General features: G+C 39.8%; 1 protein-coding gene across 1 annotated transcript in view; it reads left to right on the top strand.

Annotated features, from left to right (window-relative positions):
• LOC140944549 (xanthine dehydrogenase/oxidase-like) overlaps window positions 1–20,134 on the top strand; it is a 45,177-nt gene extending 25,043 nt beyond the window's left edge. The window contains exons 21-40 of the mRNA XM_073393674.1: window positions 457–576; window positions 1,411–1,533; window positions 2,469–2,570; window positions 3,499–3,562; window positions 3,878–3,947; window positions 4,338–4,425; window positions 5,638–5,724; window positions 6,693–6,818; window positions 8,310–8,375; window positions 8,799–8,944; window positions 9,568–9,652; window positions 12,838–12,933; window positions 13,203–13,331; window positions 13,593–13,720; window positions 14,798–14,897; window positions 15,582–15,647; window positions 15,993–16,181; window positions 17,262–17,335; window positions 19,180–19,273; window positions 20,084–20,134. Of these exons, the coding sequence (XP_073249775.1) occupies window positions 457–576; window positions 1,411–1,533; window positions 2,469–2,570; window positions 3,499–3,562; window positions 3,878–3,947; window positions 4,338–4,425; window positions 5,638–5,724; window positions 6,693–6,818; window positions 8,310–8,375; window positions 8,799–8,944; window positions 9,568–9,652; window positions 12,838–12,933; window positions 13,203–13,331; window positions 13,593–13,720; window positions 14,798–14,897; window positions 15,582–15,647; window positions 15,993–16,181; window positions 17,262–17,335; window positions 19,180–19,273; window positions 20,084–20,134 (2,004 nt within the window). The remainder of the gene's footprint in view (window positions 1–456; window positions 577–1,410; window positions 1,534–2,468; window positions 2,571–3,498; window positions 3,563–3,877; window positions 3,948–4,337; window positions 4,426–5,637; window positions 5,725–6,692; window positions 6,819–8,309; window positions 8,376–8,798; window positions 8,945–9,567; window positions 9,653–12,837; window positions 12,934–13,202; window positions 13,332–13,592; window positions 13,721–14,797; window positions 14,898–15,581; window positions 15,648–15,992; window positions 16,182–17,261; window positions 17,336–19,179; window positions 19,274–20,083) is intronic.
• The last annotated feature ends 6,282 nt before the right edge of the window (window positions 20,135–26,416 follow it).

Raw genomic sequence — 26,416 nt, 5'->3', positions numbered from 1 at the left:
TAGGGTGGGGGTAGAAATTTATTTTGAAAGGTGGGAAGGGTTTTATCACTAATATTTTCTTACCTCAATTTTTTTTCATCGAAATTTCGTGTACGAATATTTTCTTTGATGCTGTAAACAATATTGCCAATGCAAGAATATTTTTTCTGGGCTACTTAATAGGAATGGTTTAATTTCCACCGAATCTATTCCTTGCATGAACGTTTCTTTGGGTTTGCCCCCTCCCCCAATTACCTTTTTGAATTAGACTAGAAACTAGTATATCCTTCCGCCATCTTGGGAGAGGTAAACACGCTACCAAATAAAAAAAGGAACGGGCTGAAAAAAATAATTTTAATTCGTGGTTCATGGCCTAAGAAAAAAATACGCCAAAATGAAGAATCAGGTCGAATAAAACTTGACGGATCCGAGCTTGTGAGCAAGCGTTTTACTTAAGCGTTTTACTTGCTTGATCAGGTGACCTGTGTAGGACAGGTGATTGGTGCAGTAGTAGCCAAGACTCAAGCCCAGGCTCAAAGAGCAGCAAAGATGGTCAAGATATCATACGAAGAACTACCGAGAATATTAACCATAGAGGTAATATAATATATCTAATTTTTTTCTTGAAATTGTACTTATGCACATATGTATAAACCTTTTAAGCTTGTATGGTTTGTTCTTCCATTTCAGACCACGTAATTGTTTCTCAGAGAACTGTTTCTGTGTAATGTCTTTCCTATCACTGTTTTTTTTTTTTTCTTACTTTCGTCCAGTGTCCAATCTCAAATATGTTTCCAAAGTCACTGAAAAAGCTGTTGCTGCTTAGCTTAATCACTATCTGGTTTGCAATGATTTGCACGCGCCTTTTCAATCTGCATAAAAGTCCTGCCACAGTACCGAGACAGCACTAATGAAGGTTCATAACGACAGAATGCTCTCTTGAAGGAGTGACAGCGCGTAGTAATGGTTCTTTCGGTTTGTAATCAGCTTTTGATACCGTTAACCATGACCCACTCGAGCTCCTGTCTAGACTTGACACGTGTTTTGGAATTTCAGGTTCTGGTTTGAAATATGTTACGAGTTAGCGATAAGAGCAATCTTTATTTCTTCGACCAAAAGGACGGAACGCAGGATTGTCGGAATAGTAACAGGATGATTTGTTCTAAAAATGAAACGAGGCATCACAACGGCGTCAGAGTGATATCTACCATAACTCAGAACTCTGGACTCGTAAACATGACAGCTCTCCTGGTCGTCCCGTAAATGCCGTGTCACGCAAAAGGAGAGAAATCTTAAGGTTACGCAGATCACAAAAGGAACCCTAAGCCAACATCAACACTTACTCCTCACTTGGCGCAAAATTTTAACTTCGGGGAAGGGATAGGTGGGCAGTTTCCCAGAGACGTATAATCTTGGTTTCATATTTTGCAGGAAGCCATAGCTGCTGAATCTTTCTATGACCTTGGTCCACTTTGTGTAGAAAATGGAGACGTGGAGAGAGGATTTGCTGAATCTGATCACCTACTAGAAGGCGAAATGAAAATTGGAGGACAGGTAAACCAAGATAGTATCACTGGGATCGAAGTGCAACTGAGTATGAAAGCCACTTGGTTTTTTAGCCTACGTAGCCGGCGGTTGAAAGTAAAATGAGCCCGAGAACTGAAGAACGGTTGGCGCAAGGGGAGGGGGCCTCTCAACCAATGGAAATTTTCCATACTCTCAGGAAGAGGAGAAAAAACTTCATGGGCCTCTTGGGCAGTGGCGTCCTCTTTTCTCGCGTGTCTCCCTCGGACGTTCCGTTTTTCTTGCGCCTATATTACCTCCAAGCGCCTGCCACACAGGCTACTAGTTTTATAGCTTTAAGGCCATTCAGTGCCAGCTTCTAAAAAAAGAGGTTTTACTGTTCTAATTATCACAGTTATCATGTATTGTGACATTATGTTATGATTTGGTGGTGGTAGTGTGTGTCCTGAGATCAAAATGACGCACCGCGACTCACGTGGTCTTCTCTTTTCTGGTGGCAATAGTCTTCCCTTTTGCCCGCTTTCCTTCACATTAGCGAAACTATGGACGTTGACAGATTGCATGTCCGGTTTACTAGGAAGACGTTTCTTATAGTGAGAAAAGTTTTCAGTTGTCTTTTTAAATTGTTTTTATTGTTTAAAAAAAGACGTGGCTGATACTTGTCCTTATTGTAAATGGCAACGAGTTCCATATAAAAGGTACAGCAGGAGTGAAGCTGTCTTGCCCAGTTGTAGAGCGGCTGACTATCGAGACGAACAGAAGAGATTGTGTATTAAATATCTTGCTAATTGATGACGAGATTTTGCAGATTTGTTCTCGGGCTGCTGTTTTGTCATTCATTATCTCTCCCTCTTTTTAGATCCTTTCCATTCCAACTCTATGTAGGAGCCAATGATTTGTGTTAAAGTCACTCTAAGGAGAATCTTCTATAATGTTGTGCTGACATCTGCGTGTAACTTGTTTAGGAACACTTTTATCTGGAGACGCAGGTCACAATAGCAGTCCCGAAAGGAGAAGATGGCGAAATGGAACTGTTTGTTTCCACTCAAAATCCAAAACTAACACAGGTACCTACGGTGCTAAATTGCTCGTTAATAGCCCTTTCCCAAGATAATTGTAACGTTAAAGTTGGCTGGGAGAGCGTAGAATCGAAAACGAGGTTATGATAAGTAAAATCAGCTGCCTCGTTTCCAGGGTTGTCTTTAGAAATATGGGAACGAATATGAAAAAATAAAATCAGCTTGAAAAACAAACGCCGAAAAAGCAACAATTCCTTCATGAAATCGGATTGGACTGAGAAAAGTGCAGCCTTAACCTGAACCCTGGGAAAGAGGTTGAATCAATCAGCTGGAAATTAAAAAAAGCGCCCAAAAAACAATGATTATTTCATCAAATTAACGATTGGACCGAAAAAAGGTGCAACCTCACAAACGTTCAAAAAAGAAAGGCACAGCAAAAAGCAAAACGTTAGAGAAATAATTTTCTTTTCAAGCCTGGAACGCGGGTCTGCAGCTAAGTCGTGGTGTCGGTTTCCAAAGATATTTGCTTGAAAGCTAAGGCTGGATTCTCTTGTTAGAATTAAACGTCCTTTACCTGATAGCAGCAGTAGTAGGTGTAGTAGTAGTCAGCCGGCAGTAGCAGCAGTAGCAGCAGCAATAGTAGCAGTAGTAGTAGTAGTCGTCGTCGTCGTCGTCTTGGTAGTGGTGTAATGGTTAGTGGTAGTGGTAGCAGTAGTAGACTAGTAGTAGTAGTAGTGTCAGCAGTAGAATCAGTAGCACTAGAAGAGGAGCAGCAGTTGCAGCAGCAGTAAGTAACCTTAGAAATAGAGGTCAGCGGTAAAACAACACTGTTAGGGCAAGTCATAGCCATATAGTAATAGTGGAAGTGGAAGTAGTAATAGTTATTTTCTAATATTAGTAACCGAATCTATCACTCCATGGTAAGTCAATTATCCTTTTAACAACGCTACTCTTTCAACTTCTTGCATTCGCTTAGGAAATGGCTGCGAAGGCTCTTGGTGTTCCGTTTAATCGAATTGTGGTGCGTACCAAAAGAATCGGTGAGTTTTTAGTACAAAACCCTTACCCAACCCTCAGCCCTTATAGCCCTGACCTTTCTTAAAGGGTATACTAAGGTAAACCGACTGTGACGTAGACTCACTTGTCAGTCTTAGTAGAATGACGCTAGCCCTTACTTTCCGTTCGAGATTTGACTCCTTTCTCGCGCGTGCTACATGGATTTTTAGCACGTGAGGTTTAAGTATGCAATTCTTTCTTTTTTAATACATGACTGGACTGAACAAAATGTTGGTGGTGAGGAGGAGATGAGAATCGCGGTAAATGAGTACGCCTGTTTAATCTGCTCTTCATTTCAGGTGGTGCCTTTGGTGGAAAAGAATCAAGGCATTGTTTCCTGACAAACGCAGTAGCTGTAGCTGCGGCAAAGTAAGGGGTTAACAAGATACTTTAGGTTCAGGGTCTTTAGGCAGCGGCCTAGGCCCTGCTCTGTAAGTTATCTATCAAAGGTCATTTGGGACCAGTCAAGGCGAGTGGTCTACTACTGATCCATTGTTGATGCCCGCTGATAGAGTTGGGCGAAGAGTCAAAGTGCCCAAAAATGTTTCTCGCGCAAGGATTGACTGTACTAGCCATAATCAATTTAATATCTCCTTTCCTTTCCTACTTTAAACCTCGCCCACCTAGATTAGCAACTGCTACATACAGGCTAGTCTATTGTAAAACGTTCATTTCCAAAAAAAAATATTGAACTTTACTGCAATATTTATTTATTTTTTTTGTTTCACTGACCATGGTTTTCTGTTATTCCACTTTCAGGATTGGTAAACCTGTGCGATGCATGCTCGATAGAGATGAAGATATGTTGAGTACAGGCACAAGACATCCGTTCCTGGTCAAATATAAGGTTATTGACCATGGTTATATTACTGCTAAACCATGGTAGACCATGCTTGGAAACTGTGTTCAACCATGGTAAAACCATGATTGAACATGGCCTATCCATGGTTCTCTCGCCGGAGTATGGTTAAGCAAGAAATCAGAAATATCGTTTTATTTGTTGACACTATGCGGTAAAAGCAAGTAATTACTTTTCATTTAAAGTACTGCTTATTTGTTCATGGTTTGTTTTATACTTTTAAAAAACGAGCAGGAGTGTATTATCAGGTTTAAAAATTCGAGGCGAATACGAGAGTTTTTACACCCGATAATTCACTCCTGCGAGTTTTTTGAAGGGCTTCAGAATCTCTGATATAAATCAACTCATTCTTGCACTAATATTTATGTTTGGAGTTATTTTGGTCTGAAAAATTGGATGTAAAGTTTAGCCATGTCTTTATTAGATGTAAAGTCACTCATTAAAACATTACGCTTAAATATGTGTTAAGACACAACAGCACACTACACTACTACGCTACCCAACTCAGGGGCTTCGTTATACGTACAATTAGATAAAACTACCATTTTCAACATAATAAAATGTTCGTAGGGATAGAAAGTACTTGTAAGTCGATTTCATTTAAACAGTCCCGGACTAAAGGATTTCATCCACAGATACCATAATAAGAACCACCTTGCACAGCATAATAACAACATCACAGCAAAGTACTACATGGTAACTTTTATTTGAATGGTCACAAATCAGGATTTCATTTACAGAAACAAACTAAACTTTGCACCACTTTTTTCAGCATAATAAACAACACCTTGTTAAAGTACTGCTCACTACCTTTCCTTTGAAACCATGCACAAACTCAAAAGTTAGAAACACCTTGTACAGTGTAATGAACAGCATCACAGGAAAGTACATACTGCTGGATAGTTTTCATTTGAGTGATCACACCTTAGGATCTCACCCAGAAACTAAAAAGTCAATGTGCGATAAAACGGACAGCAAGCGAAGAAACCACATTGTATGTTGAACGAACAATTAACATAGTTCTTCAACTCTTTTTGCTGCAATGTTCAAAAACAAATTGCACGTTTTTCTTGCCCGTTTTACTATAGCTTTAGAAACACACACCTTGTAATTGCACAGCGTAATAAACAATATCACAGGAAAGTACTGATCGGTGGCTTTCATTTAAACTGTCCCTGACACACGATTTTGTCTTTTAAGGTTGCATTTACATCGACCGGAAAGATAAAAGCTGTTGACCTTACAATGTATGCAAATGCCGGCAACTCTGTGGATGTATCTCGCAAGGTGGGTGCGGAATTTCTCGAATCTCGAAAGCTGTTAAAGTAGCATGACAGGGACCGTTTAGGCCCCAGGTATCATTTTCCAGAAAAATGATCAATTGGTTGATTTTAGTTTAGACTAAGGAAACCGGGAATTTACACTCAAAAGAAAATAAATAATATCGGCAAATCTAAATTTACCCGCAACTCAGTTTAGTAGCAAAGAAAGCGTCGACCACTATAATTTCTGGAAAAAAAGCGACTCTAAGATAGGGAGAGTTTAGCCTAGTATAGGGAAGCAAAATTCAACCGAACTACGGTCTGGTATAAGCTAAGGGTTCTGGGGTCCCAGCGGCACGTCGGATTCCCTTATAAAAATTCGTATCATAATATCCCTAACAAAAGTTCCTATGGTACCTCCTCCTGGGCATTTATGCCGTATTATGGAGTGGATCTCATCAACTTGAAGGGGGATATCATGAATAAAATTCCATGGGGAGCTTCCTCGTAAGTTAATTGACTAAAATTCCACAATAAACCAACGGCTGAAGAGGTCCCTTTCACTACTGGTAGAATTATATCTTAGCTCAAAGAGAGGCATTGATAGAGGCCGGCACGTAAAATTCTTTAAAAAAATCCTTTGAATGGCAAACGTTTTCCATCATAAAGTTTGTTAAAAGTAAATATGAAACAGATAAGTACCCCAGTAGGAGCCTGTATATAGTGTATTTTACTTGTTAGCCTTCCTTTAGAATTGCTTTACACTTGGACCGGATAACGAGCACTGAAATGCTTAACCTAATTGTCCCATTAATATACCAACTAAACCTGATTTTAGCAGTTTCAAAAAATAGTAACGGAAAACTGAAACAGAGGTTTGAATTTAACATGCTCTGTTGGCTGATACCTAAGTTTGCGAAGATAGGAAAACTATTTTTGTTTCGTTGTCTGTTAATTCTAATACAATGAGACATGCATGGTATTTTCCTTAAGGTCATGACGAGAGGTTTGAATCACATGGCCAATTGTTACCTCGTTCCAAATATTCGTGGAGTTGGCTATTTGTGTAAGACAAATATTCCTTCCAATACAGCGTTCAGGGGTTTTGGTGTTCCACAGGTGAGACAAAAGTTATGTTCTGTACCATTCTGATTCACTCAAAAGCTTGGAGTTTAACTACTAAGAATTGCTCCAAGTGCTCAAGAACGGAGGAAAACGTCTAGCGGGAATGCTGAGTAGTATATTGAATGCCAGTGAACAGCATGTTACAACTTGTACTCACTATCCCCACGTTAGTATAACATGTACGCTCACTTGCTGTTATTAAGCGGTCAAGGACAAACTGACTGATCTGCCAAAAACGAGTCGATCACGCCTGATTTCACTATATGGCCTTCTCTTAAGCATCGCCACCACGGGGAATTAGGTTTGTGTCATGACGTCAAAATGAGTAGCAATAATTACCTTTAAAAGGAGATCCCTTCTAAATGACTTCATACCCATGCTTTTCATTGATTTTAGCCTGTTCCAGGCTCCAAGATGGTAGTGGAGTCGTTCAGTAACAAGTAATGCGAGAAACGCGCGGGGGCTAGGGAGAGACAGTGTTTTGTATTCCGCGTAATAGCCCATTTTACAGTTACAGCTGGTGAAAACGAGGTTGGAGTTGACGTTGTTTTGGTACAAATCTTCCTGGTTATTATGCAAATTATGTTGTTCTTATGCTAACTAGAATTTTGCTAAGCATAATTTCCATAAGAAAAGGAAAGAGGTTTGTATCAAAACAAGGTCAAGCTCAGCCTCACGTTCACTCAAAGGCTAGGATGGTAAGCCCGCAACTGTAAAACGACCAATTAAACGGTAAAGCGAGGTCTTTCTAAAATAGCGCTTACAACTTAGTGCTTATTAACTTCCATGAGGACATAACTATATAAGCTGACACTCGGCATTAGGGTCAAGACAAAAACCATCAAGATAGAGCACAATAGCTAGGTTACCAAGTTATTTTGACTCTCGGAGACTACAGTGTTCAAGAGTGTACATAAAACGGTTTACAGTGTATAGAATAAACCTGTATATGAGTTCAAAAACTGTTGCGTGATTAGTCTTTCTCAAGAATACTTTATATATCCAATAAGCCATTTTTTGTGGACTCGGTACCCTAGCCTTCCAGTGAATGTGAGGCTGAGGTTGACCTTGTTTTCATACAAAACTCCTTTGCTTTGTTATGGAAATTGTCCTTGAAAAATACTAGTTAGCATAAGAACAACTTAATTTATATAACAAAGCAGGAATGTTTGTATCAAAATAAGGTCACCTCCAGCCTCGCTTCCATCCGTAACTGTAAAAATGGCCTATTCAGATAGAGCCATTTTTTCCGCCCGGCGCCGCCTCCTTTTTCGGATTGCATGCGTCTTATTTTCGTTTCAAATGCTTGTTTTAGTTACGTCTACCATACTATCTGCGAGCTTAGCACAGGCCACATTGATTTAAATTCATTTGAGACCAGTAAAAGCGAAGTTGATATGTCAAATTTAAGTGGCCTCAATTTTAGTAACTTTAATGCAATTTTTATGCTTTTACAAATGTATACTAATGTTGACAAATTTGTAGTCTATGGTAGTTACTGAATCATGGATATCAGATATTGCTACCACATGTGGAATTTCTCAAAAAGAGGTATGTTATCCCAATAGAACTTCTAAGGGCATAAAAAAATGTTCTATATTTGCATCATTTCTTTTTCGGGTACAAAATAATATGCAAATGTATTTTTTCCCGCTTTTCAACAAACAGGCTACTAGATCAAAAATATATTAGTACGACCAATCAAATCCGGTTACGAAGTGTTTCGGGATCGTCGCAAATCCTAAAAAAAAAAAAACTCGTCTAGTGTAGTTATAGACTAAATCATAAAGTACAATTCAAGAGGGTGAAAGAAAGTGGAAGTTTTCCTAAAATTATTTCCCGGATGCTTTAAACTTAAAAAAAAAACAAAAAACAAAAAACAAAAAAAACAACGACAACAAAAACCATAACATGTTAAATAATTCGGGAAGTAAATTTTGTCAGTTTTCAAGGTTAATGTTGTTTTCAAAACAGGTCCGAGAAGTCAACCTTGTCCAAGAAGGAAATTCAACTCATTTTGGCCAAGAACTGACTGACTGTCACATTCAACGCGTCTGGAGCGAGCTGCTACTGAAATGTGACTACGAGCGACGAAGGCAGCAAGTGGATTCTTATAACAGGTCAGCCACTCAAACGATATCCAGAGCATAATAGTTACATGATATCAATTCTCATTTCTACGCTGATATCCATGCCATCTTGCTTGTGGAATTGATGAGAAGAATCTGTTTAAACCTTTCACTCCTCCTCGTAACGGTAGCCAAATTTAATTTATAGCATTTTGTAAAAGTTCTACCGGGGACGATTTATTTGAAAGCTAACACCATAGCATTTCGCCCAAGAACCCAAAACTCAGAACGAATTAAAGCATCTCTTTTTATTTTGGTCTTAGAAGAGCCCGTTTCTCGAAAGTCCCAGTAACCTTTCGGGCCCGGAAAGCTGTTTTATGCTGGTGTGTTAATGCCGTTTTTGCATTCAAGATCAATGTTTCAATAATTTGAAAATGAAACGATGAAAATATCAGTCATTGAAGTAAAATTAACTGGTTTGTGAGCTAGAAACTGTGCTTGCCTATCATTCAACCGGTTTTGAGTTAAAAATCTACCTTCGGACCCGAAAAGTTACCGGGCCTTTTGAGAAACGAGCCCATGGAGTTTGTGAGTTGTCATAAGATTTTAGGTTCATCAATTTGTGTAGATATATAATATTGAATTAAAATGGCATTACTATGCGCTGTTATTAGGTCGAACCGTTGGAGAAAACGGGGAATAGCACTAACACCCACTATGCTTGGTGTGGGATTTTATCCTCTCTTCTGCAATAATCAGGTATGGGATATTGAAAAGGGGAAAATGTTGATCAGCCTTAGTTAACTTGTAATATGCGCACCACGTGTTTTAAGAGAGTGAAAGGTAATCGCTGCATGGTTGGCTCAGTTGGGAGAGCGCCGGTCAGTTTAGCGGGAGATAGTGGGTTTAAACCCCGGCCGGACGACCACTCAGTGTCTTTTTGAATTAAAATAACTGAGAAGAAAGTGCTGCCTTTGTAGTGTCATCCGCAAATGGTTAGACTTTGTAGTATTCTCGGATGAGAACAAAATAACCGTAGGTCCCATCTCACAGGACTTTCACTTATCTGGCTCTTGTGGGACGTAAACTACCTACACCACTGTTCGCAAAGAGTGGGGGACGTAGACCCTGGTAGTGTGGTTATATCCTTTTCTGGGATGGGTGGGTTAGATCGTAATGTGTAGTTCCAAAAAATATCCACAGAGGGCACTTTTGCTTTAGATGCCCACGCCCTGGAATTTCCATTCCAGGGGATGCTTGTCATAACCCCCCACCCCCTGGAATTTCCATAATTTTCCAAGTTGGTTAGGTACCCTCTGGAAAGAACATTTTTGTACAAAAAAGTTGTTGCACTATATTTTTATGCGAAAGACAATTTTTTCTGCGACAAAATGAGAAAAAATCCTTTCATTTATGTTCAGATACGGTGTCTAATAAACTCAAGGATGTTCTTAGCTAACAATTAACCATTGAGGGCGATACCTTACACTACTGACTACACAAATAATGTCATCTGCAAAAGAAGTAGTTACTTTCAAACTAAACACCACCTTTTCCCTCGGACTTCCCACTTATCTCTTCTCTACTCCTACAACATTGTGTCACTGTTATTGGTGTCCAACGTCTTTGCCCTTGGTTTGCCACACTGATTGTCAACTTACGTTGCGAAACGTTCAAGTTTTCTTCCACGTTCTCGGTTAAAATAGTAATTTCTGAGGGGCAGTTATTACTTTACTGGTTGTACCTCCCCCCACGCCGTTTTAGGATGTAAACAAACCAAGAGGTATTATCTGATGCTAACCGCGAGTTAGTCGCGGTAAACCCAAGGTTAACTAACCGGTCCTCTAACCGCTATTTTTTTCGAACAACCTACGGTTAAGAAATTTAATCTCCGGTTAGGCCTAACCCGAGGTTAATTTAACCCGTCTTTTGAACAACCCGGCCCAGGAGAAATGAAAAACAAAGGTTATGTAAAATTTTGGGGGGGCAAATGAGGTGCCAAAAAGGGTACCCGCTGACCAATGTCACATGACTGTATCGCAGGCTCAGGTATACTAATCATTGGGGTGACGAACGATATTGGTTTTCAATTGATCGCGGGCTCAGGTCCATTTTCATTTTTGAATTCACTTTCATTCAGTTTGCTTTCTGCTTACGGCAAAAGTTAAACGCTTGAGAACGACATTTCTTAACAGTTCATTCGAGAGTTTCGCTTTTGGCCTAAATCTATACATCATATTTGTGACGAGTGCCAAAGCGTATAATTTGCAATTGCTTAGACTACAATTATCATTGTCACTGACGATCATGCATATCTGCATTTAAGTTTTATATTCTGCAGTTCACGTCTTCAGTCTACGTTTCATTCCTTTCATGGGTTAAAATGAACTCAACAAATTTGGCCTGCTCCCAATGTATGGGTCTGGTGGAGCAATACAGCTCTAACGCGGTGGCCATGCGTTCGAACCCCGTTGAAGTCACGAAATGTTTGCGGGTTAATTGCAAATTCTTAAATTGCAATTATCACTGCGACGATCATATCCTCATTTAATTCTTCTATTTGTTATTAAGATTAGCAATACGTAATGTTTTCGATGTGAATACACAGTATTGCTATGCTATTAAAAATCACAGGAGTTCAGGCTTCAGGAGTAATCATTGATCGTTTATTGCGACAATGCTGTTTCGTATGGTCCGAGATTGCAGGACCACACTCATCAGGCAACTTCAATCGTTAAAGTTGCCTGATGAGTGTGGTCCTACAATTTCGGACCATACGAAATAGCACTGTCGCAATAAACGATCAATGATTACTCCTGAAGCCTGAACTCCTGTGATTATTAATAGTCAATGCTCTTCAATTAAATGAATTGAGCGCTCTACGAAATACCTTCTACCCAGAATACAAGTATATATTTTCTAAAGTGTGCGTTATTTCCCTCATGTAGTGGTCTCTTATTAGGTTTTCATCATCGGCCTATACTTGGGAATACTGGCTTTTCGTACTCATTTTCCCTTTTTACTCCTAGAGTTAAATTATTGAAACTAAGTATAAGGTTGTCCTATTAACTGTTGACTCTTTGGAAAATGTGTTTTATGGTGAGATTATTTAAATGAAACTGAGCTGCTTATCATGCTTTTGAAGGAGGTTCTTTCCCCCGGGGATACTTCTGGGAATTATTGGTGGGGGTGTGCTGCCCGGTTCTCCAAATCTTGACCCTATTTCAGACCAAAAAATGTCAGTTTTCACTCCCGTTTTTAGACCTGCCCTCTTAAAATCCATACCTGTTTTCAGACCTGGCCTTAAAGAAATTATGTAATCATTACTTAGATTAGAACATCAACAGAATATCATTTCTCAATAAATTCCATTTCGAATACTCATATTTCCACTTCCTTCTTACCTACTCATTTGATTTGGGATTGAACGATAAATATGTTCATACTTTCCCGTAGTTCCCTCGAAAACCATACTCGATTCCGGACCAAAATGGGCAAAGTCCAAACCCGTTTTCAGACCAAAACGGCGCAACAAAACCCTACCCTTAGTAGCTGCACATACCTATATGGCTTTAGTAGGGAGTACCCCCAACCCCGGCTCCTACTGAAGTATTGAGCAGCACCTTCATTTAACACTGCTAATTAAACGGTACATCAAGAAGGTTCTAACTTTTGAGTATGTAGATGAGATTTCAAACAGTGAGACCACTGAAATGAAAGCTACGGTGAGCGACGCTTTTACGTGCTGTTCTTCGTCATACTGAACAATGTTTGCCTATCACGTCTGCATCAGTCTGTGGACCTAATCTCATGGTGTGACCATTCAAATAAACCACTTTAACGATTCTTTTGCATGATTCACCTACAAATGAAATTAGGAATATTTATTGAATTCCGTGTTTGGCACAGCGATTTCATTTTAGTGTTGTGTTTTGTGTTACTAGGCTGGAGCCTTAGTTCATGTTTATACAGACGGATCAGTTCTTGTCACTCACGGAGGAACAGAAATGGGACAAGGACTACACACTAAAATGGTGCAGGTGGGTCGGGCTTTTAAGGTCATGTCTACGATGTACTGGATAGCTTTCTCTGTCATGCCGACGTGAAAAGCTTTTGATTAATGATTTTTAAAGATCTGCCGGAGAATTTTGAAAGCGGTTCTCCAGGCAAAAAAGAACAGGCAAGCACCAAATTAAACCTTGTACCTTAATGTGAAGACAACAAAGCCATAAAGTACGCTTCACACAATGCATCTTGTAAATTGTACTTGGGACTGCGTTTTTCTGACGTAAAACTCGTTTTTCTGCAGGTAGCAGCGAGGAGTTTGCGCATACCCACATCGAAAATTCATCTCAGTGAAACAAGCACCAACACCGTTGCTAACACTTCCGCCTCGGCTGCTTCAGTGTCAGCTGATCTCAACGGCGTGGCCGTGAAGGTATGAGTGAAGAGATTTCTTTGATTCTTTTCCGCTTCATATTCGCCTTTCATCTGTATGTTACGCTACGACAATTCTCTTTCTTTAAAGAAAAGGAAAAAAGAATCCGTGGGCGAAACGAAGCGAGTGGTGAACAGCAAGGCAGAAATGATTTTTCTTCAGTTAGAATATAGACAACAAGAATATGTCTTTGGAAGTTACGTCTTCTGCCGGTTCTGCAGACGGACGATCTTGACGTCCCTCATTTTTCCGTGCTTGTAGATTGCGTGTGAGAAAATACTTGATCGACTCAAACCTTACCAAATGAAGAATCCCAAAGGAACCTGGGAAGACTGGGTGCGCAATGCGTTCCTGGACCGTGTCAACCTCTCTGCAAATGGATTCTACAAGTAAGACAGCTCTTAGCACTGTTAGGACTATCCATATTCTATCTTACATTTTTATAGTTTGGCACTATCATTATTATCATCGTCATCATGTTTGACTGATGTTACCTACAATCGAATCTCGTCCGTTAAGCGGCAACTCTCGGGGTACCGGCAAGTAGCCGCTTAATGAGGTTCGTTATAAATGAGCATAATCTTTAGCAGAAACATCACTTTGTTTTGAAACAATTACACAAGGCGAGCAGCATTAATGGTCCACAGTCGGTGGGCACCCTCTATCTCGGACCACTGTATTTTCCTTCACCATATTCTTGAAATAAAGCCAAACTAAGTGTATCAGGCGCCTGATGGCCGCCTAATAGAGGTGAGAACAATGGGAGAACACTCAATGGAACGTTAAAAAGGTGTCCGTGGCCGCTTAATAGAGATTTAAGTTCCCATTGTTTTCTACAATTATTTCGGGACTTTACATGATTACTGACCGCCTAATAGAGGGTGGTCCCTTAATAGAGGTTCAACTGTACAATGGAAACTTCATGTGTGATCACCTCTCGGAAGCGACCGCAACGACTTTTTGCGTTAACATTTTTATAGTTTTCAACTTGAGGCATGGTCTGATCTTTTGCTTGTTGAATGTGCTACGCAGAGTATACGAAGAACCTTTCCTGACAAGTTGAAACCACACATATCATAACTTAGAAATTGTATGCAGAAAATTTTCTTTGCGAACGTCTGCATGGGGGGCTAAGCTTTGTCAGGACCTCCTCCGAAGGGACCCCGTGTGGGTTGTTTCTCGTAAACGACCACACCCCTTGAATGACCACTAAATAGGGAGTTTAAACAGCGAAGTTTTTGAGCGACGCATCAAAAGTCTATTACCAATTGCTTACTCTTATAGAGACGATTTGCCCAAAAATTTGTTCAAAATCAGCGCTCAAGAGTGCAAAAAGTCCACCTCCGGTTGACGTGCTTGGCTCCTGCTTAAACTCCCTTATCTTTACATTTGTGTAGTCTCTTACGTGAGATTCGACGGTACTTTGAATTATTAATACTTTTATATGCATGTTTTTTTTTTATAAGGACACCTAATGTAGGTATTGGAAAGCGGTGTTATAACTATTTTTGTTATGGTGCTGCGTGTTCAGAGGTGGAAATCGACTGTCTTACTGGAGACCATCAGGTATGGAAAAATTCGTTCTCCCTATAGATCATTTTCACATAACAATGCGGCGGCCATATTTGTGTACAAAACAATTAATCGGTGGCCATGTTTGTGTACAAAAACAATAAATCCTGAGGGAATTGAACTCTTTTCACATGTTAAAACTTTCTTTTATTCCAAGCAATTTGCAAAGCTGCTGACCACGTGACCGAAAACGATCTATTATTTAATAATGCCCATAAGGTTCTACTTCATTACAAGCTGAAGCCTGCGATAATATAAAATTTGACAATTTTTTTCAGTTTACTTACGAGCCACCAAACAAAAGGGCATTTAACTGACAGAAATCGCCACTTGTAAATATAAGACAATCTGGATTCCGGAATTCGGGAGTTGTGCTCATGGAATCGGGAATTCAGCTCAAGGAATCTGAAATCCCGTTAGTGATTGGAATCCGGAATCCAAAGCTTGGAAACCAGAATCAAAGACCGTCTTGGAGTATACCGTACATGGCGCCGAAGAGATGAAAGCTATAGCTTTATCAAATGCTCATACCTAATGCAAACAACCGGTGACATGGTAAATTACTGTAACATGTGGATCCTGTTTGTTAAAATTAGTTTAAGAGAAATTATGATAATCATTGAGGAAATTTCACTATTAAGTTTTCTTTGACTGTTGCTGTTAATTTGTATGGTGAAGGTTCTCCGTACAGATATTGTTATGGATGTTGGTGACAGTCTTAACCCAGCTATCGACATTGGGCAGGTCAGTATCTAGCACTCCTAAAATTCTTCACGGAACACCCTCGTAAGTTAAATGACTAAAAATTGCATTAAAAGTCTACCGGTAGAAATATATCTTAGCTCGAAGGGAGGCATTGATAGAGGCCGGCACATAAGCAGTAGAAGAGGGATTAAATAAATAACGAGAAATCCTCTGAGTCGCAAACGATTTCTATCGATCCGATATATTTATAAATTAAATCAATGGAAAAAATCTCAATCGAAGAATTTCAAATATTGTTTAGGATAACTGGTAGTCAAGGTAAACACACCGCAGATTTCCCGGTCCGTCTCTCTTCTCATCCTGATGTCTAACGACCTTTTTTAGGTTGAAGGTGGTTTTGTACAAGGGATGGGCCTGTTTACTCTTGAGGAAGTGCGCTTTTCACAGACCGGCGTTCCATGGACAAGAGGGCCTGGGGCATACAAGATTCCCGGATTTTCCGACATTCCACTCGAATTTTACGTTCATCTTTTGCAGAGTGCGCCCAACAAGCATGCAATCTACTCGTCTAAGGTTAAGCAGCATACACCGTTTAAATATGTTCTCGATTTGAGAGGTGTTTGTTTTGAAGACTTTAAGGGTCGGTCTTTTAAACGAAGTCTAACTTAGACGGCGGTTTAAGAAATCTTTGGACCTCCATGTCTCTTCTTTACTGGGTCAATTTTAACAGATAAATGCTTTTTTAGTCTGCACTATATGCTTTACAAATGGTACGGTGTTTTGACAAAAGCGTTAGGCAAACTGAAAATGACTTAGAAAGCGGTTTTGTTCAACTCTGGTTAAAATAACCGTTTTAATAACCGACCCTAAGTACTTCCAGCTCAAATATGATTTTATTAACCCTCTTCTTCCAAGACTGGCCAATATCAATTTTTCTTCTAACCATAAATTATTAGTTCATAATCAAGAATTAGGCCACTCGAACTTAATTAATGGGTCAACTCAAATTAGGTATGGCGGACGTAAGTGATTCAATTGTCGATGTTTTCATGTACCAAGACTAAGGTAAACGCCCAGTCTAGCTCTTGGAATATGTAAATTTCACCTAAGTTATTTTTAGATCAATTAAACGCTTGAAATTAATCGGTAGCTCGCTGGGCTCCCGGAGAAGTCCGCGAACTTTTAACCAGTGTTGTCAAGAGAGAATTCAACAGTAGCCATTTACAATACTCTACGTTGTTTGCTTTGAGGCAGTCGCACGTGTACTTTTTTGACGTTTTAAGCAATCGCTAAAAATTTGCGGACGTCTCAGGAATTAGAATCCCGTTCTAATTACCGCCTCTAAAAATAACTCAAGTGAAATGCACATATTCCGGCCAATGCCTTAAAATTCCCTCTCTGTTTCATTATTCACTCTTGCATGTACTGTAGTATTATCCCTCGCAGCAACTTTTGTCTCGTCACACAACGCTCCTTTGGGGATGAGCGTTGCGTGACGAGACAGCTGCGAGGGAGACTAGAATGACAGGTAAAAGGGGAATTTTTTGATGTGTCACAACGATGTGACGAGTCCTCGAAGCGGGCGGGGGCGGTCAACGAGGTTGTAACTTAGCTGTGGTTGGAAACTAAATTCGATTGCTCTCTTCTATTCAGGGCCCCGGGGAAGCCTCTCTATTTCTTGGTGCTTCAGTCTTTTTCGCCATTAAAAATGCCATTACCGATGCAAGGTAAATCCCACTGTCTCCATGCATGTGCAGTATTTCTTATTTAGCGATTACTTCATGATTATGACCCTAGCGTCAAGTGTTAATCTGTTGGGGTCTCAACGTTCTCCACACGTTTGATGACACAATCTTGAGACCACTCCCGCTAGAACGATCATAACATTCCTTAAACAAACATGAAGACATTTAACAAATCGATGCGAATTTTCCATGGTCTGAACACTTAAAATATCGACAATAGAAATGACGTCAAAATGTTCAAAACTAATTAAAAGTGGAGTCACTAGCCTAAGGCATGAAGTGGTCTCACTGCAAAGTTTTGAACATTTTGCCGTTATTTATTTAGTCGATAAGAATACAGACCATGGGCAATTGTCGTGATTTGCTTTTTATAATAACATCGACAGTTTTGACGTCTAGGGGGGCGTTTCTCGAAAGTCCCGATAATTAACGGGCCCGGTAAGCTGTCCCCGTTTACATTAAGGATCGAGGTTTCAATAGTTTTGCATCTATCATGATAAAACTATCAGTTAGTGAAACAAAATGGAGTAGTTTGCTAGCCAGGACCCACGCTTTTATTCTTTATGTTTTGATTTGAATATTTGATTTCGGGCCCGTTAAGTTACCGGGACTTTCGAGAAACGGGCCCCAGTTCCCTAATTTCCGTTGAATTTCCTCGGAAAATAGCGCCACCATCACGTCATTTCCATGCATTATCGTCCCTCTTATCAAACAGCTCTCGGCCGATCAGCGCGAGATAAATACCCCAGTTATGACAAATAGTGATGTTTACCCTGATCTCGGACACATTCAATCTCCTTTCCTTGAGGGCTTATCCTCTTTCTCTCCTCTCCTACTACCAAGGTTGAGATACACTGCTCTTGTGCGAATTTAACAAAACCAAGAGGGCTTACATGTTAAAAGAGGGTTGTTTCCCCGTAAGGGGGGGGGGGGGGGGGGTACTCCCTTATAAGGGCTTAATGGGGACGTGCGGCCAGCCAGGGTATGTTTTTCGGGATTTTTGTCTTAATCAGGGTATCGATTTATCAATTTTTGTCTTAAACAGGATATCTTTTCTTGGACGATAAACAGCAAAATTTTTACAAGCTCTAATGTTAATTAATATTGACTTCCGTTGACTTTGGCGTTGATAAATGTCTTAAACCGGGTATCAAAAATCAGAATTTTGTCTTAAACAGGGTAGGAAAATCAGCGATATTTGTCTTAAACAGGGTCAGGGTATGAGGGGCCTCGCCGCACCTCCCCACCCAGGTATATATCGAGTATTCCCCCCCCGGGGCTGTTTCAAAACTTCGAAAATAAGACGTCGAAATCACCCATGGCGTTAACTTTAGAAGTTCCTTTCAGTCTGGCTCTCAATTATACCGTAGAGCAAGCGTTTTTTTTGCCGGAGAGAAAGCAGTCACTATTGTCTGCGTGTGTAAACGCCATCATTAATTTGGAAAGCGGAGGAAGGTTGGGAAAAGAAAATGGACAATCAATTTTTTGCTACATCTTCAATTCCTTCGCCTTACCTGACCCGAGCACTATACTCGAGCTCTAAGCGGCAAAGCTCGCGGGGCACTTAGAATCCACCTGTACTTAAGATTACTTACTTCTTTACCGGTCAAAACTATCAACAAAAAGGTGAAAGGAGGTATGAAAAGGTCCCCTACATCGACATCATCGGTACTGAAACAATGTTAAGTGGTAGTCACATTTGATCTTAATAAGCCTTGATCAAACGTGACTGCCATTTAACATATATAGCTTGCCACTGGTGTTAATCTTCTTCGCTTTACTTTCATGTAAAATTTAGAGTAACAAATTTCATTGTCCGTTTGCAGGCGTGAAAGAGGTATTGAAGAAGTCTTTAGACTGGACAGCCCTGCTACGAGCGAGCGAATCCGAATGGCTTGCGTAGATAAGTTTACTCAACAAGTAAGTGGTTCGGGACCAACCGTGCTAAAACTCAACATACTGGGAAAATTAAATATCGAAAGTTGGGAGGGTCTCTATAGAGCCAGATGGAAAAAGGCCGGGTTACATCTCTTGTGTTTGCGACCCTTTTAAGGAACCGAAACGGACGCTGTTCAAACATGCAGTTCGCGTGGACTAGAGGTGCACATGTAGGCTACGCCGATGTGCCTGCACGTGCGTTGCACATGTGAATTCCACACTACCCAGTAAACGCTGATCAGTATTCTACAACTTGCGAAAACAGCATGACTCGAAAAAACTGATTGCAGAGCAAAACAACCCGGGGAAGCCAGGTAGGAGGTAGGCTATGTCTGCTGGCAATGATGAGGGGCCCGTTTCTCGAATGGCCCCGAACCTTTTCGGTCCCGAAAGCAAATTCAAAAAGAAAAACGTGTTGAATAGAAGCATAATTCCTAGCTCACAATCCAGCCAATTTTGCTTCGTTAAGATTGCTTTATTTTATAATTTTCAAAATCATTGAAAACTTGATCGTAAATGCAAATATAGCTAACACAAAACATGTTCCGGGCCCAAAACGTCCCCGGGACTTTCGAGAAACGGCCCTTGTTAGACGTCTAGAAGCCATGTTCGTTTCTGGGAAATGGTAACCAAGAAAACACTCAAATAAAGAAACAAACAAAGAACGTTTAGCCTGATCCACATACTCGGGAACATGCTACCAAGACATCACCCGGCCAGCAGCCATTTCTGAACGCCATCTGTCGCATTTTTATATTTTAATCTCGAAGAAAAATTTCTTTTACATTGCAGTTTACCTCAGTTGCGGATCTCGGAGCAAAAGACTTCAACGTTTATCCTTGAAGCAATGATCATTGCTGGTTAAAAATTGTCAGACATTAAAAATGAAGATACTTTTGATTTTTTCTTTAAAAGTTTTAAAATATTATTTAAAACCAAGTCATAGTGGAGCTCCACGCGCGCGCAAGCGTAGCCCCATACCTACGAAAATGTGGTAATCTACCCATCCGAGAAATTTTGGTAATTACGTGACCGTCCGCCCGTCCGCCAGTCCGTTTGCACCACAGGTACACTAAAGTAAAATAACTCAATCAACAGGTATGGCAACCCAAATGCAACTCGAGGTTATTTTGGCGGGAAATCGCATAGCCATCCGCGTCTTGTGAAGCAGAGACAACTAAAGACTGTATAGTGCTGTCTAAAGTATTAAGCGTAGATTAATTGTCATTCCCACAAATTTGGAATATAGAGAAAGAGAAAGACAGAGAAGAAGAGAAAATAGGCGACAGGCCAGCGGACCTTAACGAGAAAAAGAGCGACGGAGAGCTAGAGCGAGAGATAAGGAGCTATTTTTTGTTGGAAGAACAACATGAATTTGTAGCGGCGGTGAGAAAATGAGAAATGGGCTAAGCACGAAAGAAGCGTAAGAGTTGCACGAGACGATAGCCCGGGGGCCAGTGTTAACTCAATTGAAGGTCAAAGCAACAAGACTTATTTTGCAATCCCAAGAAAGCCCCTGGGTAAGAGTCAAGCTGGCCCTTAGATTTCCTGGGGGAGCCAATTATCTAGCTAGGACAGGTGATGAAAAATCGTTCACTGAAAATGGTGTTTTTATAGCCTAAAAACGCTACTTCTCTATCTAAAACGAGTACTCCACACTTTTACACGACCTATTTTGCCTAAAACGAAAGCATATAAAAATTTCAAATTTTTTTAACCAAAACCGTGGACAAATGCAAATTTTGTCACTTTCCTAGCATGATGTTTTTGTAGTGTTGAAAACGTTAGTTTTCCTTCCAGAAGGTCACAAAACACACACATTTTCACGGCTTATACTGCCCTTAAAAAAGGATTGTAAAAATTTCAAATTTTTTGACCAAAAGCATGGACTAACCCCTTTGGAAAAATGCAAATTATTGGTGTTTTTATCGTCTAACAAGACAGTCCTGGATTCTGGATTCTGGACTCTGGATTCTGGATTTCGCGCCGTGGATTCCGGATTCCCAGGGAATAGGTTCCAGTCATTGTCCGTGAAACTTGGATTCTGGATTCCAATCTTCCGAAAGATTGCGGATTCCTTAAGCTGCTATTCCCGATTTTATACTACTACATGAGAAATTTGCGCAATTTGATTGGCTAAGAGCAGTGGTATTTCAGCTTAATTTGAAATACCTAAATGTGAAAATTACAAACCTTTTGCTGGTAGTAGTATAAACAAATAATAGCATGATTTGTATGTGATATTTGGCATAAATACCTCTCGTGATAGTTCAAAATTGTCTCAAATTTCACTCGCTTAACGGCTCGTGAAATAACGTATAACAATTTTGAAATATCACTCATGGTATTTATGCCAAATGTCACTACGAATCATGCTATTACCTGTACTAACAAGCAAAAATTTCTTGGATTACGGAATCCAAATTCCATTATAGCTTTTTTTCTCCACAATTTGCATAGTGCATACCACCTTCAAGCTTTTTGCTTGATTTTCCCGTCTTAAATACATTATTCAAACAACTTCACTTTCCCTTATAGTTCACTTAATTTGCTGTCTACCCCTTTTACCCACTTTTCCAGTTCATCCAACTTCTCTTTTACCTTGCCAAGCTTCTCAAGGATCATTTCTAATTTCGGCATAATGTCCCTGTCATGCTTAAGGCTTTTGTAATCTCGTCGGCTGACGCGCTACCTTCTGAATCTGACGTTTTACCGCATTTTCAGCTTCTTATCTGACGGCGAAAAGGTCTCTTCTTCAGACGACGTTGAAATTATATTTTTCCATGTCTTCCTTTTAGAACTTTTCGCCATAAACGAAAATTCCAAGACGCAGTTCACAAAAACACTACAAGTCAGACATCTTGCCTGACCCAGTCCCCTCATACTTTCGGTGTTCGAAAAAGCTTGTATACCTAGAATACAGCTGTTTTGAGAAAGGTTATCGGGAAAAGTGCACGCGACAATCCCGAAAGGTATTGTGGGTGGTTTTGTCTGCCCTGTTCTCCAAAGAAATTTGAAAGAATGTCACGAGAGGCCACGGACATATGTTTGAGAGTGCTAATGGAAAGCAACCAAAGTAGGTTCGACAGCTACAGTCGTTAAGAACAGTGTATTGATCATATCCCATATTACCTTTCGGGGTTGTCGCGTGCACATTTTTTCCGACAACCTTTCTCGAAATAGCTGTATATTAACCAAATATCTTTTCTACGCTTCTTTTGAACCTTTTCCAAAACCCAATATGGTGAGTTTATAAAATCAATACATTTATAACCTGAAAACGCTTGTTCTATATCTAAAATGTCAGCAAACATCAAATGAATGAGGATGAAGGGATTTTTCAGGTTTTTGACCAAAATCAAATGTAGCGACTTTGTAAAAGCGATATCTTTCTGCCCTGGAGAGTATTGTTTTATATCATGTATATCACCAATCATCATATCAAAGAACATTTTAAAGAAAAATGAAGAGAGAGGAATTGTTTTATTTTTGGACCAAAATGGTGGGTTAAACCCTTTGTAAAAATCGGGTGTAGCAACTTTGTAAAAACAACATCTTTAAAGCCTGGAGAGGATTGTTTATATCAAGTACATCACTTTATTATATAAACACCAGTGAAATACCAAGTGAGCTTTCGCACGAAAACTTGATATCTTCACATGAGTTAGAGACTTACAGGAATTTTTTAACTTTTTGACTGAAACAATGGCTCAACCCCTTTACAAAATTCCAATATCATGGTGATTTTGTATTTATAGCGTGGAAAGGCTTATTTTACACCCCTAATATCACCATACTTCCTTTCTAGAGCCTTTTTTTGACAATAAAGGAAGACAGACCAATTTCCTACTTTTGACGAAAATCATACGCCCAATGCAAAAATGGCTGCCGGATTAATATAATAATTCTTTTGTTGAAATTAAAATCAGCCTAACTAGCCTCGCCTGCGATAATGTATTCTTTTGAATTTTGTACTGGAGAACGAGGCTAGTTAGGCTAATTTAAATTAAAACAAAAGAATGTCAATCAAGCAGCCATTTTTACATTGGGTCTATGTGTTAACCCTCTTACAAAAAACCCATTGTGGCCTCTTTTAAAAACGATGTCTTCATGACCTGAGAGGATTGTTTTCACGCCGTATCATGTACAAGTATATCACCAAACATGATCAAGAGAATGAGAATGAGAAAATTTTCATTTTTTTTTTTACCAAAATCACCTCTTCACAAAACTCCGACATGACAACTTTGCAAAAACGATATGTTTATGGCCTAAAAAAATTGTATTATACAAAGAATAATATATTGATTTAATCCGGGAAAAAAGCGTCAAGCTCTCTTTAATATCAATAGTGTACGCAAACAAAATTATAAAATCGTGTATTGCTAAAGAAATAGTGAACACAACTATAACTGTAAAAGGCAAGAGCAATAGGTCTAATTAGCAAAAAACAACTTTGCACGTGCAGCACACTGTTTTTGTACTTTTCGGTTTTTGCCTTTGTTTTGCATAGCTACAACTTGTTACACGTCGACGTTTTAAAGAGTAAATGTTGCATGTGTTCCTGTTCACTTTTTTACTCCACTGTCGCTCATTTTCACCTTGGTGGCTGCTACAGTATTTCTCCGATTTTGCAACAGCGCTATAGAATTTTCACCTTTTTCTTCCAACGAAATTGGTCTCGTTGTTTTTTTTATTTCTCGGTCTAGCTCTTTCTCTGTTATCAACGTTAATGGGGTGGACGTGTAATGTATGTACGTACGGTACATAAGTCGTACAGACGATTTTGTCAGAACCAAAATTTCTTGGATGCATAGATAACCAGATTTTGTTATCCATGGTACTCCGCTCCGCGCGCTTCTCGCGCGCGAGACCTCCGCTTTTAACAAATATCATCTCAAAGGCTGTCGTGGCAAAAAAAAAAAAAAAGTAAAGAGATAATAGAAAAACGATATCTCTATGACCTAGAGAGGTTTGTTTTATATTATGCTAATGTATATCACCAAACATCATTTCAAAGCTTTTTTTTGTCAAAAATAAAGAAGTAAGGAGCCTGGCATAGTATATGAATAATCATCATTTCAAAGTCAATTTTGACACAAGCTCGGTGCATAAATTACGCGAGTTTCGATACTGTTTTGCATATTACGAACGATTTAAAGACTTTGTATGAGAAGTTCAATATAGTTGTTAAACCGTAGAAATATAGGCATAAATATAGAAATAAATTGTACTTACGTAAACTTGGGCCTGTTGTTGCTTTTTCTGTGTAACCTGGGCTTCGTTAATGGCCATTTTATACGGTTTTGAAGCTTGTTGTTTGTTGATGTTTCCTACGTTAAGCAAAGCAAGGCAGGTTACTGTGGGCAAACTCGGCTTGAAAGCGCCAACTCCTTACGACCAGGTAAGCCTTTTATCTCTTCCTCTCGTCATGAATATTACGATGTGTTTTTAGTAGGAAAGTTTTTTCAAGGTTTTTGGTTCTGGGCAATCTAACGTGCACTCAGGAACCTCTATGACTACGTGTTGCGTGGTGAACGCGAACATGGACTCAGGGGATCCCGGTAATCAATATTGCATGAAAAAACATGGATCTTCCTACCCTCAGATAGTCTACTGATTGCGCGTTAGCGGTGTTTGGAATTATCCAATAGATAATTTATTCGCGTGCAAAAATGGCAGGCATCGTGAATCAGGTCACTCTACAAAAATATACAAAATGTTCGCGCTTTCTACGCAACACGTAGCCACCGAGGTTCCTGAGCGCACGAAAGATTGCCTAGAGCCATAAATTTTCAAAGTATTCTCCCACAAAAAACACATTGCAATACCATGACGAGGAGAAAAAAAAAAGAGACTAAGCTTGCCTTAAGGATTTGACGCTTTCATGGTGAATCAGTGCGAGGTCCGTGATGCGGGAGAGATTTGTGAGTTGCGACTGCACACAGGAACCTGCCCTGCTTCAGTTTGTGCAGGAAAAAAACAATGAACAAACAACGAGCCTCAAAGCTGGAACATGCTCCCAAAACATCACTCAGCAGCGTTGTCAGCAGCCATTTCCGAACGCCATCTGTCGCATTTTTATATTTTAATCTCGAACAAAAATTTCTTTTGCATTGCAGTTTAGGCCATCCCAATTTAATGCTTCGTTTCCGATCGCCCGACCGATCCATTTTTTTGGAAAAGTAGAAAAAAAAAATCCAGAATCACTTGTAAAGAAGCTGGTACTTTAATTTACAAGCACACGATCTTGTCTTATTAACACCAATTGTCTTAAATTATCATCGATTCTTCGTTTTTGTAGCCTTTTTACACATTGGATGGTCCTGTTAATATACATCTTTTACCATCTGATTATATCTTGCAGACTAAACGTGAGATTTGATGTGCAATCATGAGTTCATTCTTTTTTTTTTTTTTTTTTGCCCGACCGACCGACCCACCTTGACGAGAGGGAGAGCGATGGGAAACGAAACATTTTATTGGGATGGCCTTACCTCAGTTGCGGATCTCCGTCAACGTCTGTCTAAAACGCGTCAGCCGCTATCAACACTTGACATAATCACAATTTACCCAACAAATAACTAGAGCAGAACAAATAACAACACAGAACAAATAACTAGAGTTGCTCTTGTATAAGCAACTAAGAAGAAAGCCAACCCGGCAACTGATGAGGTTCGCCTGGAGACGAAATTATTCATAGTCATCGAAGCGGCAAATTTGAATGCGAGCGCGCTTTGAATAGCCCAGAATTAGAGGAGAAAGGGCCCAAATTGGTCAAGTAGGGTTAGTAAAACATGCTTTTCTGTTTTCCAGAAGTCTTGCCTGATCACAACGTGGGAATAACAAAACAGTTGCAAGGCTGTTAAGCTTATTCAAAAGTTATCACCAAGAGAGGAACTACGCACTCCATTCCAAAGACTCACATTATCTCCAGAAAAACAAGCGGCATGACTGAGTCACATCGCAATTCTCCATAGTTGATGTAGTTTTAGTTTAAGCTGCAATCCATTCTTCGAGATTTGGATATCACTAGCCGTCCTACTAAAAACGCTAACGAGCTAGGCCAAGCGTGAAAAAACATGGCAGGAAACCGTCACATTCACGGCCAAAAAGAAAATCGCT

This window comes from Porites lutea, chromosome 7, assembly GCF_958299795.1.
Source record: "Porites lutea chromosome 7, jaPorLute2.1, whole genome shotgun sequence".
NCBI classification, from domain to species: domain Eukaryota; kingdom Metazoa; phylum Cnidaria; class Anthozoa; order Scleractinia; family Poritidae; genus Porites; species Porites lutea.
The sequence above is the reverse complement of the archived record's forward strand: the minus strand, read 5'-3'. Positions and strand labels throughout refer to the sequence as shown.